At 45.7% G+C, this 22,406-nt stretch overlaps 1 protein-coding gene across 2 annotated transcripts; it reads right to left on the bottom strand.

Annotated features, from left to right (window-relative positions):
* Window positions 1-3,053: 3,053 nt before the first annotated feature.
* On the bottom strand, window positions 3,054-21,144 carry DNAAF10 (dynein axonemal assembly factor 10). Of its 2 annotated transcripts, none has more exons than XM_001514140.6 (8): window positions 20,932-21,144; window positions 14,631-14,731; window positions 13,216-13,346; window positions 11,845-11,946; window positions 10,637-10,752; window positions 9,265-9,399; window positions 6,461-6,558; window positions 3,054-3,518 (listed from the first exon to the last, which is right to left on the bottom strand). In XM_001514140.6, the coding sequence occupies exons 1-8, from the start codon at window positions 21,112-21,114 to the stop codon at window positions 3,311-3,313; spliced, it is 1,074 nt and encodes a 357-aa protein (XP_001514190.2). In that variant the 5' UTR covers window positions 21,115-21,144; the 3' UTR covers window positions 3,054-3,310. The 2 variants fall into 2 exon arrangements, with proteins under 2 accessions (XP_001514190.2, XP_028928276.1); XM_029072443.2 differs by lacking the exon at window positions 20,932-21,144 and adding an exon at window positions 20,531-20,555.
* Window positions 21,145-22,406: the final 1,262 nt, after the last annotated feature.

Genomic DNA, 22,406 nt, shown 5'->3' with positions numbered 1-22,406 from the left:
GAGAAGAATACTTCATCTCCCTCCTATGTAGACTGTGAGTCCCGTGTGAGACCTGATTATCTCGTATTTATCCGAGCGGTCGGTACAGTGCTTGGCACACAGTAAGTGCTTAAAAATCTCACAATTATTATTATTACCAGAATGTTAGTAAACATGCTCTCAAGGAGCTTATGCTATAGTGAACTTTTCTCCCTCCCTCTTAGATCGTGAGCCTCATGTGTGGCAGGGCTGGGTTCAGTCTAGTGATCTTGTATCTGCCCTACGTCTTGGCACATAGTCATCACTTTATCGGTGGTATTCATTGAGTGCTTTCTGTGTGTAGAGCTCTGTACTATGCAAAGGAGAGCTCAATAAAGCGCTATCCATGAAAATATATACAGCAGATCCTCTTGAATCCGGCAGAACAATGAGTGTTCTTAAATTAAACTTCACTCAGTTTGGAAGAAGACTCTGTGCAAGCAAAACAGTGACGATTTCCCAGTTACACTGAAAGAAAAATCGATTTCCTTTGGTATTTCAAGTATGGTTGCTATACATATGGCTTTCCACCAGAGGACACTGAATCTTTAGCTATTACAGTGCCTGAAGTCAACAAATTCAGCTCAACGCCATCAGAGGGCCCTTTTTTTTTTTTTCCGAGGAAGCCACTTCGAAATAGAAAAACCTCCACCTGAAAACCTGGTATCAGAAATGTTTTAGCTCTCACTAAAATTCACCCTTTTTTCAGTGGGTCAAATAGTCTTTCCAAGAACAGAGCTCTGAGGTATCCCTCTAACAGAAATAACAGAGGTGAATCCCTCTAACGAAGGAATGAATCGATCTCGCGTTGGCCTCTTCCGTCACATGCACCTTCGTAAGTAAATTCTGCCATCTGGACCCTCTATTTTGAAGACAGAGTACGACTGCTACACATTGTAAGGATATTCAATCCTTGGAAATTCAGATACATACATTTTCTCTGCAATTAAAATGTAATTATATCAGCAACGCAGATGCGCTAGGATCTACCAAATGTCTTCGTTTCAGGTTTTAAGTTATTCCCTTTTATGCAGTCGTCGGTTCTATTGACAGATGGACGCTAGCTAAGAATTCGGCCTGGACGATGTGCTGTTCTATAGTATGAAAGGTCATCTAGGTTTTGAAATAAGACGGACACTTGGGGAATGTAATCAACCGGTCAATGGTCTTTCCTGAATGTTTTTCCGTGCAAAGCACTGCACTATAGAGTACTGTAATAGAGATGATAGACCCATTCTCTTCCCACAAGGAGTTTAGAGTCTAGATGGGGAGACAGATATTAAAACAAATTATAGATTTGTATATAAGGGCTGTGGAACTGAAGGTGGCGTGAATATCAAGCGCTTAAAGGGTACAGATCAAGTGCACAGGCAATGCGGAAGGGAGAGCGAGGAGGGGAAAGGAGGGTTCTGTCAGGGAAGGTCTTTCGCAGGAGATGCGTTTTTAATAAGGTTTTGAGAAGGTCCGTCAGATGGCTATAAAGGAGGGTCGAGGCCAGAGGGAGGTTGGGGGCAAAATGTCAGCAGACGAGATTGACGAGATCAAAGTATACTGAGTAGGCTGGCGTTAGAGGAGCAAAGTGTGCGGACTGGGTTGTATTAGGAAATCAGTGAGGTAGGTAAGGTAAGAGGGAATGAGCTGATGGACTGCTTGCCAATGGTAAAAAGCTTCTGTTTGATGTTGAGGTAGATGGGCAAACACTGGGTGTTCTTGAGGAGTGGGGAGATATGGACTCCATTTTTTTTTAATATTTTTTTTAGAAAAACAATCTGGGCAGCAGAGTGAAGTAAGGACCGGAGTGGGTGGAGATAGGAGGCAGAGGTCAGCAAGGAGGCTGATAACGGTAATCAAAGCTGGAGAGCTGTTTGGGTGGGGAGGATTTTAACTATGCTATGAAGGGAGAACCGACAGGATTTGGTGACAGATTGAATACGTGGGCTGAATGAGAGAGAGGAGACGAGGATGACGTCAAGGTTATGGGTTTTTGAGACAGGGAGGATGGTGGCGTGGGTCTGAAGTGATGGGAAAGTCAGGGGAAGGATAGGGTTTGGGTGGGAAGATGAGGAGCTCTGTATTGAGCTGTGTCACTCAGAAATCGACTTTGAGCTGTTTTACTCAACTGTTAGTTCAGAGAGCAAACTGGCAAGGAAAAAGAACTGGTTACGTTCTCTTGGTAACGTACTAATCAATCGACCAAAAGTAGTTATTGAGCACTGTATGCACTGCACTTAGAGCTTTAATGTAATCTATTTCCATAAATTGTTTTTTTCAGTAAAACAAGATCTTCCCTGCACAAAAGGGTTTTTTTAAAAAATCAATGGGCCGAATTTCCCATAATTTAATGAAAATATATTTACTCTTTTCACTAGTTAATACTCTTTTGTATTATTACCTTTCCTTGGCTAAGGAGGCAGTGAAGTTGACACAGGGCTTGTACTTCCAGGCCTTGAACAACCATTGATTAAGAAGTAACCTCACCTTGCTGCCTGTTTTCTCTGAAAGCCAAGATGGCTTAATTGTACATAACCTGATGAATCTTGGCCCTCCCAAAACCAAATGAAAAATTTGGTTTCATCCCAGCTCTTAATCTGCCACACAGAAATTATACATGATTTCTTTACATTTCAAAAATGAACACTTTTTATTAATGAAATACAGTATATCAAAAAAGTTTTCCCAAATTAGCAGAGGGTTTCAAAAATAACATTCCCGTCCCTTCCAATCACCAAAAATGATCAGTGTCTATTCTCAGAAGTCTTACTATCATTAAAACATCCCCTCTAGGGTAAAAGTAGTTTATCAAAAAATTAAACAAGGAGTCTTAAAAATCTAGATGTTCCATTGTAAATGTAGTGAAAGTATCAGTCAGACACGGCCTAGCTTTCATAAATAAATACTGTCCAGTAAAATTCGGCAAAGAAACTGACGGATTCACGTGTCTAGGTTTAGCGGGGGGAGGGAGTCTCATCAAACAGAATGAAATAATTTCTTCCTTCAACTAATTCAATTATAAGAATCATCACAAATGTGAAAAATAACTTTTGAACTACTGCTTTATTTTTTAAGTTTACACTGTCAAAAACCTGAGAGAGAAATACACTTAGCTCCTGAGACGATTTACTCTAACCTGCCAACAGCCAAGTCGGTATTCATTCAGGTAAATACATCTAACTTCCTCGCACTGTAAGTCACCCTTTACATCAACCTTATTCCACTTTTACTCAGTGAAATGATCCACGGCCAATAAAGCGTCACCTCCCCTGGTCTTCCTGGCAGTTGGCAAGTCCGAGTGTCACACCTTATTGAGCTTGGTAACTATCAGCACTCTCACCGTCTGGTCAAATGCACTACACACACAGAGCCCTCTTTTGTCGGGACTCCAGTCAAGACTAGAGATGGGCTGGGTGGACAACGTTACATTCTGCAGCAGACTGACCGAACCGGCAATGCCCATCTCCACTCCCTCGGAATCTTTCTTGGAGCGCTGAATTGGATATTCGCTGAAACAAGACCAAAGGGATCAATCTAAAAACCTCTAGTGCTAACTGTTAATAATAATAATGCTGATGGTATTTGTTAAGCACTTACTAAGTGCCAAGCACTGAAGCAGCGTGGCCTAGCGGACGGAGCACGGGCTTGGGTTCTCATCCCGGCTCTGCCTCCTGTCTGCTGTGTGACCCTGAGCAAGTCACTTCACTTCTCTGTGCCCTCAGTTACCTCATCTGTGATATGGGGATTAAGATTTTGAGCCTCAAGTGGGACATGGACTGTGTCCAACCTGTATCTACCCCGGAGCTCAGTACAGTGTCTGGCACTTAGGAAGTGCTTAACAAACACCCTAAACAAAAACAAACCAACCTGTGGCTCTTTGTGTAAATCCCTACATTTGCACTTTCTTATGTGAGAGAATATACAGAGCAGTGTAAGTAACTTTTTTGTTTCACCATCATGTTGCTTCAAACTCTTTAATATTTGTACATTTTACTACAAAGCAATTTAAGATTTCTTCACTTAACACACCTGAATCACGCTCTAAAAGCTATACTTTACTTTTCATCTCTTAGATGAGCTTTGAAGAAAATTAGCTATTCCAAAAATACTAGACCAAGACTTGCTGGATTGCAGATCCAGTGAATCATGTTAAAGTGGGAATTTTCTGCTTTTGTACGGAACCCTCTGAAGAGCAGGGACCGGATCAATCTGTACCTGATGTAGCCTGGCCCTCAAGACCCTGCAAACATTAATGAATCAATCAATTGCATTTATTGAGCACTCAATGCAGAGCACTGTACTAAGCACTCGGGAGAGTACGACGCAACATTCACTGATCTATACCACTAAATTTTGAGTTCATTACTATTTTTATCTTCACAATGTACCACTGGGAATTGTCGATCATTTCTATGGATTTTGCACAGAAGAGCATTTGGGATTTGCTCTTTCTGAAAAATTGTACGAGGACCCGATTCTTGGCTTAAAAGAATCAAGTCCTCATAAAACTAGACTAACACAGAAAAATCTCCCTATTAATTCTTTGAACTTGGAGCCAACCTTTTCTCCAGGGAGCTCAAAGTTCTTGATCAACATTTAACTGATTAATCCTGAGAGTACCTTTGCAGCTGCTGAGTATTATTCCATTTTACGGGTGGCATAAAGAGGTGAGGTGACTCCTCTCGGGTCACACGTAAGTCGAACATGGAGCTAGAGTCCAGGTGCTTTCCAATACCTTTCCTCAATATGATTTAAGGGGGATAAAACGCTCGAAAGAACAAATCGTTAAAAGCAAACCCTCCTTCTTAGTAGGCCCATTAGCAAGTGCATCGACTGTTAAGTAGGGTATGCAGAGTCCACGTAATTTTTTTTTAATCCTACACGATCCATTAAAGTTTTATGGGCCCAGTGGAGGAATCGATGAGCCCAAAAGGTTCACAGGCTCTCTCTGATGAAGGGAATTAATACCCAAGGGACAGAAGTGATTCGCAAATCAAACTGGAAGCTAAGTGGATCAAATTCACTGTATCTTCCTGGAGGGCTCTGAAAGGTGTGGAAAATGCCTATGCCTGTGAACTACCTCTATGTCTCCACGCGTGGCCTAGTGGATAGAGCACGGGCCTGGGAGACAGAAGGAACTGGGTTCTAATCCCGGATCTGGTGGGGGAAGGTATGACTCTGCCTCATCGGAGTCAGAGACAGAGGGGAAAGGTCTAGATAAGGCAGCCTCGCTCTCCAGATCTGCAATATAAAAGAAATGGCTCGCTAAGGTAATATCCGGACTCTAAGCTTGTTTTGGCCGGGGACATGTCTACCAACTCTGTTAAAGTGTACTTGCCCAAGCACTTAGTACAGTGTGCCCTGCAAAGAGTAAACACTCAATACCATGAATTGATTGATTATCTCCAGTGATTATCTGGGGGGGCACCAGGCTAATAAATCCAACTGAAATGTTTTCATAGGACCCTCTGGGGTCTTTAGAACATATATCTACTTATTTCATGATTATAAGAACATGTAGATAATTACTTCTGCGACACCCAAACGTACAGGAAACACAGTTGGAACCAACCTCTCTGTGGTTGACACCACTGAGAAAACTGGTAATTTTGTGAGTAAAACAATTACTTAAAATTCAGAGGCAGTAATAACTGGCTAATTATGATTATTGATAATAATCAAATTATTATTATGGTATTTCTTAAGCACTTACTATGTGGCAGGCACTGTAATAAGCACAGGGGTGGATACAAGTAAATTGGGTTGGTCGCAGTCCCTGTCCCATGTGGGGCCCACAGTCTCAATCCCCATTTTACAGATGAGGGAACTGAAGCTCAGAGAAGTGAAGTGACTTGCCGAAGGTCACAGGGCAGACAAACAACAGACAAGAGTCTGGATTAGAACCTATGACTTTTTGACTCCCAGGCCCATGCTCTCTCCATCAAGCCACGCTGCTTCTCTGTTCTTTCTTACAAGTTTCAAATGTACCTTGAAACTATGCTGAAGGTATGAGAAGCAGCGAGGCCTAGTGGAACGATCATGGGCTATGAGAAGCAGCGGGGCCTAGTGGAACGATCATGGGCCTAGGAGTCAGAGGATCTGGGTTCTAATCTCAGTTCGGCTACATGTCTGCTGTGACCTCGGGCAAGTCACTTGAGTTCTTGGTGCCTCAATTACCCCCTCTGTAAAATGGGGATTAAATCTTACTCCTTTTTACTTAGACTGTGTCCGACCTGATTAAATGGTATCTACCCCATTGCTTAGAACAGTGCTTGCCACATAGTAACAAGCCCCATCATTATATTTATTAAGGCATCAAATTCTGCTTCCAAGTATAGGAAGGTACCTATTTGTATCTTATACCTAAAGGCAACTTTTCCAGAGTGAGTTTTTTTTCCAGAGGAAAAATCCACTAAAAATAAACGCTGCCGTCCATTAGCATTAGACTTACTATTTCCAGAGATGAAGGCTCCCAGCTCCTCCAGCGGTCATAAAAATCTCTCTGTTCTGGGGCAAGTGTCGAACTTGCCACATGGTAGATTTGTGAGCCTAATTCAGATCAATAATCACAGAAACGGAGGTAAATGAACAGGGACACATTTAAATATGGATGTTCACAATTCAAAGGTAATCATTTTTAAGAAAATAAATAATATTATCCGGCTCTCCCCACCCCACATTTTGTGTCGGCTACCGGAATTTAACTGAAACTAGTCCAAAAGAAATCTTGAAACGATACCAAGAAAATACAATTAAAGAACCACGGAAGAAGCCTGAACTCTGCTGAGCCCAAGTTAAGAGGTTTCAGAGGTACTATAATTTAAAACATCCATATTTATGGAGCACAGAGTCACCCATTAGGTTCAAAATAGATTTACTCAAATACTCAATGCTTATTTAGCTTTCACTTTCATTAACTTTTAAATATTTTAGAGGGTCATTTCAAGTATTGATATTCTGAATTTCCTCAAGAATGCATTTTCTCCAGAGAATTTTTGATCCGCGACAACAAATGGAGAAAAACCCCATTAACTAGATTTCTTTCCGGCCAAAGCGGGTGCGCCCAACTGAATTCAAATTTCAAACTCCAAATCGGGAGGGTTTTGCTGACTTTTGAGAGCCAGGAGGACCTGCGGACAGAGACCAGGGGCTTATGTGAAAGGTGAGATACCTGCTGGAAGAAAATTAACGCCTTCCAGAAACAGCCTGTAAACCTATTCCAGAAGGAGGGTCATTCAGGAAGCTATCACAGAGGGGAGTTCTAATCTACAAGAGCAGAGAGTCTGGGAAAAATGTAGCCAGCACACATCCAAGGGCTTAGCGCCGTGCTAGATAAATACCACCGATTGATTGATCTGTAATTCTCCAGAACCTAGTGAACAGGAAGCCTCAAAACTGTGGTTTCAGCGGCATCCCCAGTACCCCTCTGTGACACGGCCACAATGAGCGTCCTGGAACACTGGGCAGAGGAGCTCATTGTAATTTGTGCTGAACTTTAAATTCCTCTTAGCACGCTGCCACTTAATACTGCTCTCCTGATGTTGAGCAAATCCACAGGGGGTAGATTCTACCCAGGAAACTGGTAAACACAATTACTGAAGCACAGAGGCAAAGGGGGAAAAAAAAGAAAACACCTTTAACGATCTATCGAAGACATTCATTAGCTAGAGTGAGCCACTAGTCGATGATGAACGCAAGGATTTGCAGCAGAGTACGTCTCCTTGGAGCAGTTTGGGTGCTACCCTGGGTTTCGAGGCACAGTCAACCTCAGCCCCGCTGCCCAAATAGGCGCTAACTAAATTCAATCTCATCTTGACGACAACAAATAATACTCAAATGGATAATAATTGATTTCATCTCAAGATAACTTGCCATATGCCTGTAGCAACTTGTCTTCCCGGGTATTTGGCAAAAGGTGAGCGTGTGTATTGATGATGATGCATAATGCAGAAGCCTGCATATTCCCTAAACTGATTTGCCCTGCTGTTACACCACTCCCCAGGGCCCCTTCTCCTCCTCAGTGACTGGGGGTCAAAACGCTTGTCAAATCCAACTGCAGGGGCATGGGGGAGGTTGGCAATGTGGTGCCAAGGGTTCCAGACGTGGCTGTCACGGGCTGTGGCAGTCGATTGTATTTATTGAGCGCTCACTGGGGGAAGAGCACTGTACTAAGCGCTTGGGAGAGTGTGAATAAACAGATACATTCCCTGCCCACGACGAACTTACAGTCTAGAGGGGTGGCAGTGAAGAGGAGAGCCCGGGAAGACGGGGTGACTCTCCGGAGGCTGCACCAACCAGGAAGCACCTCCATGGCCCCGGGGCGCAAGCCGAGATGGACAGAAATGAGCAGTAGCGTCCTTGGTCCCGCCGGAATGGCCTGGCAGACTATCCACTGGGCACGTACTATGGGTTCCCTTTCCCCTGTCCAAGTGTCCTGGCCCAGCCTCCCACTGGATTCCTATAAGGCGGAATGGCTCGAGCCCTCTCCCTTCACTAGGGAAGAGTTGGAAACCAGCTGCTGGAATCCTGAGGGTACGGACATGTACGAGAAATAAAAGTGGCACCTCTTTAAATCCAGTGTAATCCTTTCCAAAAAATTCCAGTAAGTTCAGCACCTCCTCATTTTTCAGTGATTTTCAGTGGACGGTAAAGAGGGGATGACCAATTGCTCAAAACTGTACACTTAAAGCCCAATCATCAATTTTCCCAAAACTCAGTCAACCTCTTAATAAAGTTAAAGCTGGGCATCTGGCTCAGATTAGATATTAATGGCTGAAGTGAGTTTATTTTATTTTTTTTTGACAATTAGAGCTTCCTGGACCAGTCACTGGACGATTAATTTGTTAACACTTTAGGATGTTTCTTTTACACACAACTTGTTCCACTCTTACAAAAGACTACCTGGGCATTTGCAAATTTATGTCAAGGCGGTCTTATGTAAAGACAGACCATGGTGACTGTTGAGTGCTCAAGGGTGAGAAACAGCTTAAAGACTGGCTGCTAAAAACTACTCTTTATTCTGTATCGATCAATCAATGACTCATATTTATTGAGTGCTTACTGTGTGCAGAACACTGAACTTGGGAGTGTACAATATAAGAGCATTAGTAGACATGTTCCCTGTCCACAATGAGCTTAGAGTCTAGAGAAGGAGATGGACATTACTATAAACATAATTTATCTGAATCTCAAAGAGCCCCAAAATGCAAGAAACCATTACATTTCCACTACAGGAGTTTCTACCTGATTCCTTACCTTTTCTGAAACGGAGGCAAAGCCTTTGGTGGGATGCTGGGTCCTTAAGTCAAAAACATGGAATTTTCCTTCCAGTGATGTGGCTACTAATTTATTCATATTTATGTCTTTCCTGTCAAACTCTACACTACATACCTGGAAAAAAACAGAAGACATGTCATTTATGAACAAATGAACATCTTTAACTTCCTTAACTCTCTTCCGCATTTTTCCCCACCATGTGCTTTTTAAATCAACAATCTCATTTTAATGTGAATATCCCTGCTATGTACTCATCTAATGCTTGAGAACTAAATACCATAAGATTGTTTAAAAATTCGGAAAGCACCTTTGGACTTTCTGGACACAGAAGAGATTACTCTATATAAAGTAAAATCGCTTAGTTATTTCTCTGATCAGATTAACTTCCAGTTTTGCTGCGGCTATGGGGAGCGGCACAGGTCACTACCTTACTCCCACTTGTCTCCAAAACAAGACGACCCTCTGGATTTAGGATGTAATCCCCCAAATCTGATACCACAAAATGGAAAAAAAAAAAATTTAACACAACGAGCAATTCCAGCATAGCGAGATATCTGAGTGCAAATTCAACCTTGATATTACTTTTGTTGTTTATGTTATCGATTCGGCATGACAACTTAAGTTTAACAAAACCGTCACTACTCATCACCTCCACTGGAGCCCACCCCGACTCCTTCGCAGCATTCGTCGTGTGCTGCGTCACTGTCATGCCTCCTCCCCGCGAACGCTCGCAGAGACACTCACCCCCGAGATACCACCTATGGCCCAAATCATCTCACTTACACAGTGCTGATGATAAAAAAAAGCAGTTTTAAGTGGAAGCTTGGTGGCTCCTGATGCCCCTGCTCCCTTGCGGTGAGTGGGCTTTCTGAGGAAGGGAGGGCTTGGGGACACGTGGCTATCTAGCCACAGAAGGCAGATTTAGCTACCCAGATCTAGCTTTAGTGGATACAGCAAGGGCCTGGGAGTCAGAAAGTCATGGGTTCTAATCCTAGCTCCTTCACTTGTCTGCTGGGTGACCTTGGACAAGTCTCTTCACTTCTCTGTGCCTCAGTTACCTCATCTGTTCAATAGGGATTAAGATGGTGAGCCTCATGTGGGACACGGACCGCGTCCAACCCGAATAATGATAATGATGGTATTTGTCAAGCGCTCATTCCGTGCCAGGCACTGCTGTACTAAGCGCTGGGTCCACCCCAGCATCTTAGTACAGTGCCTGGCACAGAGTGAGCGCTAACAAATACCAGAATTATATTTTGCCCAACCGTAATTTAACAGAAAATGACTGCAAGAGAAATTATAGAAACTAAACATAGACTGCTATTATTATTATAATTGTACTGCACATTACCCCATTTTTAATGTTTGTCTCCCATCGTAAGGACATATTTCTCAGATCGAAGAGTTTAATATCTCCGTTGTCATAGCCAGCACAAACGACCCGCTCCTCTTGATTGTAAGCATTGCCTATAAAGAGAAGCTGTGTTTCAAATAAAGAAAAACACATGCAATTCGCTCTTGAAGATGACAGCAAGCTGCCTGACTACAGAATCTTAGGTGACAGGTGGTGATCAGGCAGGTACGTGAAAAGGCAACCTCAAGCAATACGGGATGGATGTGGACGGTGTGGAGAAAAGGGTGGCTGACAGACTGGTCTGGCAATCGCAAGAGAGACGGGCACGAGTGCGAAGCGGTGAGACCTAGGGGACAGAGCATGGACCTCGGCGGCCAGGGCAAGGGTTTGGAAGTCAGGCGTTCTGGTTCCATTTAAGCTCTGCCACTGGCAAGCTGTGTGACGTTAAACAAGACACTAAACCTCTCTGGGCCCAAGTTTATAAAACATGGACAATTTTACCTGCTTCTCCCTACCCTGCAGAGAGGTTGCACAAACAAAATAGAATGGGGATTCATCTGGAAAATGGGGGTTAACTGCCTGTTCTCCCTCCTAACAAGGAGGGAGATAATAATAAGGATTATTGAATATTATATTATTTTTATTATATGAGATACGTAAGGTGACCGTGCTTTGCTCAAATAAAAGCACTCTACAAATTCATGGTATTACTTTTAAAGCTGCTCTGACAGTTGGAACCGGCGTCGGGAGTTGACAGGGCAGAGGGGGAAAACCCACCCGTGGAATCGCTGAAAACATGCAGTGTTTGCATGTTGCTTTGGGCCCATAGTTGGATGCTACTGGATTACGGCCACAATCAATCAGTGTACTATGTGTAGACCATTGTACTAAGCGCTTGAGAGAGTACAATACAACAGAATTAGCAAACACGTTCCCTGCTCTTAACGAGTTTACATGAATCAGAGTTATGTAGAAGATCTTTCCCAGAGGGACCCCAATTTGAGTTTTGGGGTCTTGCGGGAGTCACTTCGATATGAAACTAACTTACACCACTATTGTTACAGCTGAACTTGCCAACCACATCGGGGCATAATAATTCCCATTTCAATGACAATCAGCTAGAGTAATATGAATTCCACAAAAGCCAGGTTGTGCTGTATCTTTAACCCGAAACTTAAAAACCCCCAAATTGATCAAATACATACCAAATGCCACAGTCCAACAGTCTCTCTTGCTTTCTCCTTGTACGGGTTCCATATTAGCTACAGGAGTGTCTTTTTGCCTGGGATCCCATACTTTCACAGTTCCTGCAATGAGGTAACAAAGTCCATGCTATGTTTGCCAATAACCTATGCATTCTCTTTTCATCATTTTAAAACCAGTTCCTGAACATCTACTGGGTTTTCAGCACGGTTCCACACTCTGCAATATTTCAAGATATTTGCATTCAAACGGCTGAATGCATTTAACAGAAAGAGAAATAGCCCAAATAACAATGGATAATTTGCTTTCTAAATGAACTGATGAACCAAACATCTAATAACATCATTCTGAAATCAACTACGGTAGATTCGATTCACTTGGTCAGCACAATACCAGCCCAGTTAAAATTCTAACCTCCTTTCTTTATTCTATCCTTTCCCGCTTATCCAGATCACCTTGTCCCTTCCCAACAATTTGGAGCATGGCATTGTGGCATCCTTTTTATGTACCCCCTTCACCCACTTACCACTGGTGTTTTGTACGTGCATGTTTTCACGTGATTTCTGACTACCGCATTCTGTCTGGGACCGAAGTAGCGGATTTTCGATTAGCCTAAGAATTTCATTTTCTGGCACTCCCTCAGTGGAACCGCTCATCGCGGGGAAACAGCCAAGAGACCGGCAGAAGAAGGGATTGGCCACAGACTGACTCATCACCTCTGATACTGAACAGATGGCTCGACTTCACATCAGATGGCAGTGAGAGGATGCCATGTTAAACTCCGGCTCCAAAAACTGGCCGGACAATGATGTTTCCAGTTTTTTGCTCTCAGCCAGTAGCAACCAATGCAAAAATTCTCAGTAAGTTACACGGGACCCTATTCCTAAAGTGACACTGCCCCAGAGGGAAGCAAGCCACGGTCTGTCTCTCTGTTCTTCTCCATGAGGCTGAGGCATTGAGGCTCACCTTATTGAAAGCCTGCTACAGGATGGAAGGATGAAATTTTGACTTCGACTAGCTGTCGATTTGGGACTTTTCACAAGGCCGAAATTTGCTTGAGAATGAAAAGAAGAAATAGCGACGCCACCACCCATGTTATATTGGCAGCTGTTTCAAAAACCTGCAACTAGCTTTCAGAAGTCTGCAAACCCCACAGGAAACCACAGGTCTGACTTGGCCAGCCCAAACTGAAATAGCAAGCGCTCTGCCACTAACCAAAATACCCTGCAAGCTAACTTCCACATCATGTGGCCGGCTCGGCACGTACCGACAAGGAAGACATGGACGGACGAAGGTGGATTTTTCAGAGCCCACAGGGCAGAATGCACATTTTCTCGGGAAAAACCAAAGAGCCACAGAGCGGGCTGACTCACCGTCTCGGCTGCCGGTTACAATCTCCGGGGCTCCTTCCCCGATCCCTAAACCACCTACACCATCTATAGTATTGATGATTTCCTTGTGGCCCTTCACGGTGTACACTGGGATCTCAGGAGCTTCCAAATTCCTACACGACAAAAAAACCCATCAGGATGACATGTCCCAGATGCCTGAGTCCATCACTAGAATTTAGGGAGGAATTTATCAATCACATAAGCCCGAAACAAAACTCTACTGGATTCTACCTTCACGAGGACATTTTCCTCTAATGTCTTCACAATAAAAGTTACACATTTCACTTATAATGCCTAACGCCTCCATGGGCTTCAGGGGTCTACCTCTGATCCCATTTTGAATGCCTCGGAAAATTTTAGCTTAAGCCCCAAGTCAGATGTGACGAACACATTTAAGACCTTTAGAGATATATGGGAAAAGTGTGGATGGAGGGGAGCAGACAGAGGAGGGATCCAGTAAAGAGTACAGCTAAGTAACTTTCATCTGAAAATGGGAGGTCGCTAATGCCAACCAGGAATCACAATAGAGCAGTTCATGTCAACTAGGGGTATCCAGGAAAAGTCAGATTTCACAGAACTCACTGGAGTTTTCAGGCCAGGGTCACTAACTAGACCACTGAAGTCTTTACTCTGCTATTTGTGGTCTTTGGCTGATGGTTATCTTCAATGAAAAGGCATTGTTTACTTTCACAGTTTGCTCTAAGTGACATTTCAGTCCTGCAGCTGATTTCCCTCCTCTCGAAATGGTATTCTCCAAAAGAGACAACTGCGGTTTGTTTTGGTTTTTTTTTACTGGTATTTGTTAATCGCTAACTCTGTGCCAGGGACTCTACTAAGCGCTACGGTAGTACAAGTTAATCGGGTTGGCCACAGTTCACGTCCATAAGGGGCTCACGATCTTATTCCCCATTTTACAGTTGAGGTGACTGAGACACAGAGAAGTGAAGTGACTTGCCCAAGGTCACACAGCAGACAAGTGGTGAAGGCAGGATTAGAACCCAGGTCCTTCTGACTCCCAGACCTGGGCTCTATCCTTCAGGCCGTGCTGCTTCTCTGTAACTGAAAAGGTAACTTTAGTTATAAATACATATAACATTTCTTAACCCATCAGTGCCGGATGGTGACATGACAATAAATTGATTAATCTAGGTACCCTCAAACGGCAGGTTGATAACATTTCAGGTAGCTAAAGAAAATATGCAGCCATCTTCTTAACCCGCATCTTAATATAAATTCCCAAAATAGGTGTTGAAAATCATTTCTCATCTAAAAACCTGCTAGAGCTGAACAAGAAAGGATGTATTTTTAAAATAAGTGTTCTCTTCCACGGGAAGAACGATCGGGACATCAAAGAACTTCTGATCCCATCTGTCTAAACACAGATTAACTGTTCTTACCATATATGAAGGTTTCCATCAAAATCCCCTGTAGCGAGATATCTTTGCTGTAGAGATGTTGCCCCAAAAGTTCCACATTTAATGGGCTTGGCCTTTTCAATCTGAGGAGAGAAGAAACGATAACTGACTTACTTAAGAAGCTATCTGTAACCCACAATATTTATGGACCTGTTTTGAGATTTAAATGACACGGAATATACCGTGTAATTAAAATATCGCAAGCCGAAATGACAGCCATATTTACTTTTCTCTTTCCAAAAGTTGGAAAATATCACGTTCCTTTCAAAAAGGGGAGCAACAAAGTTGTCAGTGAGGCTTTTAAAATTGTGTCTCTATTCCTTTCCTCTCCCCAAGCTGTTAAGGACATATTCAAAACTGGCTACCTCTGCCCGACTCTCCTCCTGATTTGCAGAGGTAATTTCAAACTACGGTACTGTTCTTATCCCTGAGATCTGCAATCCAAAGAATTAAATTAGGAGAAAACACAATGAAGATATTATTCTTCCTAGAAGACCGGAGGAACCGAATGCTCAAATTTCTTTCCTAGGGACCCCTAGGAACCATAAAAATCTAAGCTCCAACGTCTCTAGCTAACTTTGCATCTCCTCATGCACCAGAGGCACTACAGCTAAGCAAGTCCTTTGAGGTTTCTTTTAATTTCAAGTACTTGAAATTAGAGTAAAGGGCCCAAAGTCAGAGAAAACATAAAGTTAAGGGCTTAAATGTACTTTCCTACATTATAACTTTCTGATAAAGTCTGGATGCTAACTTTTGAACAGAAGAGTAGTTTTTTTTAATACAGTTAATTTGTACACTGGTATTCCGGTAAACAAACGTTATTTACACTGGCTGTTTATCTCGGTGCTGAAACAGTCTTCTGCAAAGGCTTTTGTTTTTTTTCAACTACAGGAAATTAACAAAAATGTACACTATTCAAAGATTAGCTACAATTTTGCTTGAATCATACATTCAGGGACAGTCAAGCTGCAAACAAAAAGACATTTATAGGAGCTATAACCTGGGGTTGTGTTTGTAGCTTACAGTTACTGAATACATAAGTTGACTGCAGTTGAAGGAGGATTCCTCTTCTTGGAGCTGCATTTATTCACTTCGTCTAATTAGACAGAACTTTAGTTCATCTGCTCTTCATTTGAACTGGTTATTTCTAGTACTTAATGATGTTAGCATGCTCTGTACCTTTAGGCTGTAAACTCTTTTCTAGACTATCAACTCTTTATGGGCAGGGAAGCTTTTGCCAGCTCTGCTGTATTGTACTCTCCCAAGCGCTTAGTACAGCACTCTGCATACAATAAGCACTACAATAAACAACATTCTACATACAATAAGCACTCAATAAACTGATCTACCGATTGCCAAGCACTATATCACACCGGGGGATACAGACAAGTTTGGACACAGTCCCTGTCTCACTTGAGGTTCACAGTCTAAGCAGGAGGGAGAACAGGTACTAAATCCCCATTTTACAGATGATGAAATTGAAGGACAGAGAAGTTAAGTGACTTGTCCAAGGTCACACAGCAGGCAGGGTAGGGAGCAGTATTAGAACTCAAGTCCTTTTGCTCCCAAGCCCATGCTCTTTCCATTAGGCCAGGCTACTTCTCCAGACCACTGATGCAGGTCTCTAGACATGATTTGTTAATTTTTCTTTCTTACTTTCCATTTTTGGAGGAAGGCCTACGGACAGAAATAGTAATTATGGTATTTGTTAAGCCCTTATTGTGTCAAGTACGTTTCTCGGGGCTGGGTAAAGGCAAGTTAATTGGGTTGGACACAGTCCCTGTCCCCCATGGGGCTCACAATCTAAGAAAGAGAACAGGTATTTAATCCCCATTTTACAGATAAGGAAATTGAAGCACAAGGAAATTAAGTGATTTGTCCCAGGCACTCGGCAGATCTGGGATTAGAATCCAGGTTCTCTGACTTCCAGGCCCACTACTATGTCCCACTACGCAATACAAAAATACAAAATATCACAAAATGGCATTCAATGGTATAAGGGGAAGCAGCATGGTTTAGTGGATACAGCATGGGACTGGGAGTCAGCAGGTCATGGGTCTAATCCCGGCTCTGCTGCCTGTCTGCTACAGGACCCTGGGCAAGTCACTTCACTTCTCTGTGCCTCAGATAGCTCATCTGTAAAATGGGGATTGAGACTGTGAGCCCCACATGGGACAGGGACAGTGTCCAACTCGATTTGCTTGTATCCACCCCAGCGCTTAGTACAGAGACAGACACATAGTACGCACTTAAATATCATCATTATTATTATTACAACATTTACTGTACACAAAAAGTCACTACATTATCCAGCCCTTGCTGAATGACCAAAACATGACTAGCTGCCTCCCTACTTAATTTGCTACTTTGTTCTCCTGCTATCCCCTACCTCACTTTCTGCACTCCTCTCAAGATCACCCTAGTAATAATAATAATAATGTTGGCATTTGTTAAGCGCTTACTATGTGCAGAGCACTGTTCTAAGCGCTGGGGTAGACATAGGGGAATCAGGTTGTTCCACGTGAGGCTCACAGTCTTCATCCCCATTTTCCAGATGAGGTAACTGAGGCACAGAGAAGTGAAGTGACTTGCCCACAGTCACACAGCGGACAAGTGGCAGAGCCGAGATTCGAACCCATGACCTCTGACTCCCAAGCCCATGCTCTTTCCACTGAGCCACGCTGCTTCTCATGAAGCCTAATTTGCTCCCAATTTTCCTCATTTCCACCTTAGGGTTCGTGCCTTCCCCTGGGCAGACTCCTTCTAGACCTCAGAACGGCCCAATGAAGATCATCCCTCCCTTTACTTCACTTCATCCTCAATAAAGCACCTCCTCCAGGAGGTCTTCTCTGACTAACCTCCACTCCCCTGATCCAATCCCATTAGCCCCCCTTGAAGTGAAGTTTGCGGACTCAGATACAGCAGGAGAGGAGGCCGGGGAAGAGAGCGGATTGAGAGCCTCGAATCCAGGGGTGAGGAGCTGAATTGTACATTCCAAGCGCTTGGTACAGTGCTCTGCACATAGTAAGCGCTCAATAAATACTACTGAATGAATGAATGAGCTTCTGTTAGAGATGGAGGAGGACTGGGAAAGCGTTTTATTCGCAAAAGCCGCGACAGCTTTAAAATGGGCCCCGGTTGACTCACTGCAAAAACAGCTTGCTCTCTGGGGAGTCTCCAAGAAATTCACCACATCTGGGTAAAACGAAAGGTGCTTCTCAGAGCTTCTGCAAATTATATACAAGTATTAAGAATTTTATCTATTCTGCAAAATATGGGCCCCCAAACTGTGAGCTTCTAAGCTCCTTGGGTTTAAATGCCAAGGCCCCGGCTGCAATCCGATGATGAAACCATCCGAATAGTTGGCCAGGAACTTAAAGAAGGGAGGGCGGCCACTGACCCGATGCTGGTAGCAACTAAATTAAATAGTGCAAATAAATAAACCACTAATAATAATAAAAATGATGGTATTTGTTAAGCACTTACTATGTGCTAAGCACTGGGGGATGTTGGTATTTGTTAAGCACTTACTATGTGCAGAGCACTGTTCTAAGCGCCGGGGTAGACACAGGGGAATCAGGTTGTCCCACGTGAGGCTCACAGTTAATCCCCATTTTACAGATGAGGTAACTGAGGCACAGAGAAGTTAAGTAACTTGCCCACAGTCACACAGCTGACAAGTAGCTGAGCTGGGATTCGAACCTATGACCTCTGACTCCAAAGCCCAGGCTCTTTCCACTGAGCCACGCTGCTGTAAAATCCCCATTTTACAGATGAGGTCACTGAGGCACAGAGAAGTTAAGTGACTTGCCCAAAGTCACACAGATGACAAGTGGCAGAGCTGGGATTAGAACCCACGACCTCTGATTCCCAAGCCCGTGCTCTTTCCACTAAAGCAGGCTGCTTCTCAAGTGACTCGCCCAGGGTCACACAGCATCCAAGTGGCAGAATCGGGATTAGAACTCACGGCTCCCAGGACCGCGCTCTATCCACTATCCACGGAGAAGCAGCGTGGCTTAGGGGAAAGAGCTCGGGTTTGGCAGTCAGAGGCTGTGGGTTCTAATCGCAGCCCCGCCACTTTGTCAGCTGTGTGACTCTGGGCAAGCCGCTTCACTTCTCTGGGCCTCAGTGACCTCATCTGTAAAAATAGGGATCAAGACTGGGAGCCCCACGTTGGTCAACCTGCTTACCTTCTATTCATTCAGTCATATTTATTGAGCGCTTACGATGTGCAGAGCACTGTACTAAGCACTTGTATCCAGAGAAGCAGCCTGGTTTAGTGGTAAGAGCACGGACTTGAGAGTCAGAGGTCACAGGTTCTAAAACCGGTTCCGTCACGTGTCAGCTGGGTGACTTTGGGCAAGTCCCTTAACTTCTCTGTGCCTCAGTTCCCTCATTTGTAAAAAAAAAAAGGGGGATGAAGACAGTGAGCCCCACGTGGGACAACCTGATTACCCTGTATCTAACCCATTGCTTGGCACATAGTAAGCGCTTAACAAATACCATAATAATTAATAATTATAATAATGTTAGTTGTGTGACTTTGAGCAAGTCCCTTAACTTCTCTGGGCCTCAGTGACCTCATCTGTAAAATGGGGATTAAGACTGTGAGCCCCACATGGAACCACCTGATGACCTTATATCTACCCCAGCACTTAAAACAGTGCTTGGCACCTAGTGAGCGCTCAACAAATACCATCATCATGATTATTATTATTATTATTATTAGGGCAGCCTGCTTCTAAACCCGGCTCCTCCACTTGCCTGCTGGGTGACCCGGGGCCTCAGTTTTCTCACCTGTAAAATGGTCACCAATGGTCCGGGTTCCTATATTCATTCATTCAATCGTCTCTATCGAGCGCTTACCGTGAGCAGAGCACTGGCCTAAGCATTTGGGATGGACAATTGGGGACCAGAGAGAGGCCCTCCCTGCCCAACAACGAGCTCACAGTGCTTGGCACCTAGTAAGCACTTAACAAATACCAACATTATTATCATTATTCATTCAATAGTATTTATTGAGCGCTTACTATGTGCAGAGCACTGTACTAAGCGCTTGGAATGGACAATTTGGCAACAGATAGAGACAATCCCTGCTCACTGATGGATTAACTACCCCAAGGCTTAGAGCGGTGCTTGGCACCTAGTAAGCGCTTAACGAATACCATGATGATGATGATGATGATTATTAGGGCAGGCCGCTTCTAATCCCGGCTCCTCCATCTGCCTGCTGGGTGACCCAGGGCCTCAGTTTCCTCACCTCTAAAATGGGCACCAACGGCCCGGGTTCCTAGATTCATTCATTCAATCGTCCTTATCGAGCACTCACCGTGTGCGGAGCACTGGCCTAAGCGTTCGGGATGGACAACTGGGCCCCAGAGAGAGGCCCTCCCTGCCCAACAACGGGCTCACGGTGCTCGGCACCTAGTAAGCGCTTAACAAATACTAACATTATCATCATTATTAACTACCCCAAGGCTTAGAGCGGTGCTTGGCACCTAGTAAGCGCTTAACGAATACCATGATGATGATGATGATGATTTATTATTATTAAGGGAGGCCGCTTCTAAGCCCGGCTTCTCCATCTGCCTGCTGGGTGACCCGAGGCCTCAGTTTCCTCACCTGTAAAATGGGCACCAACGGCCCGGGTCCCTAGATACATTCATTCAGTCGTCCTTATCGAGCGCTCACCGTGTGCAGGGCACTGGCCTAAACGTTCGGGATGGCCAATTGGGCCCCAGAGAGAGGCCCTCCCTGCCCAACAACGGGCTCACGGTGCTCGGCACCAAGTAAACGCTTAGCAAATCCCAACCTAATTATCATTATTAGCTACCCCGAGGCTGGGAACGGTGCTTGGCACCTAGTGAGCGCTTAACAAATACCATGATGATGATGACGATCGATTATCATGATTAATGAGGGCGGGCCGCTTCTACTGCGGCTGGTCCACGTGCCTGCGGGGTGAGCCGGGGCCTCGGCTTCCTCGGCTGTGAAATGGGCCCCAACGTCCCGGGTCCCCACCTCCCTCCACGCCATCGGGGCGGCGGCTGGAAGCCGGGCGGGTGCCGAGCACTGGGCTGAACGCTGGGGCGAGGCCGCCGCGGGCCCCGGGGACCGGCGCTCTCCTGGCCAACGGCGCCTCGGGGGTGCGGGACGCTGTGCTGAGCGTTGGGGAGAGGGGAGGGGAGGCGGGAGGGAAGGAAGGAAGGAAGGATGGAAGGAAGGAAGGATGGAAGGAAGGATGGAAGGAAGGAAGGAAGGATGGAAGGATGGAAGGACGGACCTCCCGCAGCAGGCGGACGTCCCCGTGTTGGATCTCGTAGAGCTGGATGACGCCGGTGCCCCGGGCCAGGTTGCCCAGGGCCACGAACTTGGCGCTGCAGGGCACCCACTTGCAGTCGAAGACGGTGTAATGGACGCCCTTCTGGATGTGCGCGATGATCTGCGGCTTCTCCAACGCCGACATGGCGCCCCCAAACACACCGGACCCGGCAACCGGGACCGCCCCCCCCCTGACCTCCTAAACCCCGCCCCTCAGTCGGTCACTCACTCGCTAGTATTTATTGAGCGCTTCCTCTGTGCACACCCCTGCACTAAGCGCTTGGAATGAACAAGTGGGCCAGAGAGAGACCAGCTGATGGATCATCTGGGCCCTAAGCCCCGCCCGCAACCCGCGGGGAGGCGTTCATTCACTCAAAAGTACTTATTGAGCGCTTCCCCTGTGCACAGCACTGCACTAAGCGCTTGGAATGGACAATTTGGCCACAGATGGAGACCATCCCATACGTCACCGAACCCCTCAGCCCCACCCGCAAACCAATGGGAGGCGTTCAATCAATCAATAGTATTTATTGAGCGCTTACTATGGGCAGAGCGCTGGACTAAGCGCTTGGAATGGACAATTCGGCGACAGATAGAGACAATCTGCTAGGTCACCTGACCCCCTCAGCCCCGCCCACCAGCCGTTGGGAGACCCTCATTCATTCACTCCATAGTATTTATTGAACACTTCCTCGGTGCAGCAGCACTGTACTAAACGCTTGGAATGGATAATTCGGCAACAGATTAAAGACAATCTGATACGTCATCTGACCCTAAACCCCGCCCACAACCCGCTGGGATAGGTCCTCTGCCCCCTAAGCCCCGCCCACAACTCGCCGGAAGACGTCATCTGACCCCCTACGCCCCGCCCACCACCCACTGGGATTGGTCAAATGCCCCCTAAACCCCGCCCACACCCTGCCGGGATAGGTCAGCTGGCCCCTAAGCCCCGCCTACAACCCGCCGGGACCCATCACCTGACCCCCTAAGCCCCGCCCACAGAGCCCTGGGAGACGTCACCTGTCCCCTAAGCCCCGCCCCTAACCCGCTGGGATAGGTCATCTGGCCCTTAAGCCCCGCCCACAGACAGCCGAGCCCCGCCTCCTGGCCCTTGAGCCCCGCCCCCAACCCGCTGCGTCACGTCATCTGGGCCCTAAGCCCCGCCCCCAACCCTCTGGGATAGGTCACCCGGCCCCTGAGTGACGCCCACACCCCGGCGGGGACACGTCCCCGATTGGCCGGGCCACGCCCAGAAACCGCCTATCGCCGCCCGTGGCTCCTAGACCCCGCCCCCGCCCGCTGGGAAGCTCTTTGAAAGGGCCGAGCCCCGCCCCTGACCCCTAAGCCCCGCCCCTCGGCTGCCCTCCGCTCCCCTCCCCCTCCCTCCGGCCCCCGCCCGGATGTAGCTGCCCCATCGAAAGCCGGACTCCTGGCGGC

Source organism: Ornithorhynchus anatinus, chromosome 9, assembly GCF_004115215.2.
Source record: "Ornithorhynchus anatinus isolate Pmale09 chromosome 9, mOrnAna1.pri.v4, whole genome shotgun sequence".
Taxonomy (NCBI): domain Eukaryota; kingdom Metazoa; phylum Chordata; class Mammalia; order Monotremata; family Ornithorhynchidae; genus Ornithorhynchus; species Ornithorhynchus anatinus.
Note: the sequence above shows the minus strand (reverse complement) of the source record. Positions and strands in the feature narration are given on the sequence as shown.

Coding starts and splice junctions, on each gene's coding strand:
- DNAAF10 (XM_001514140.6), bottom strand. CDS start 21,114: ATGTCGGCGTTGGAGAAGCCGCAGATCATCGCGCACATCCAGAAGGGC. Junction 14,732..20,931: donor ACGTCCGCCTGCTGCGGGAG/GTCCGTCCTTCC, acceptor TTCTCTCCTCAG/ATTGAAAAGGCCAAGCCCAT. Junction 9,400..10,636: donor AGACAAACATTAAAAATGGG/GTAATGTGCAGT, acceptor GTTTTTTTCCAG/GTATGTAGTGTAGAGTTTGA.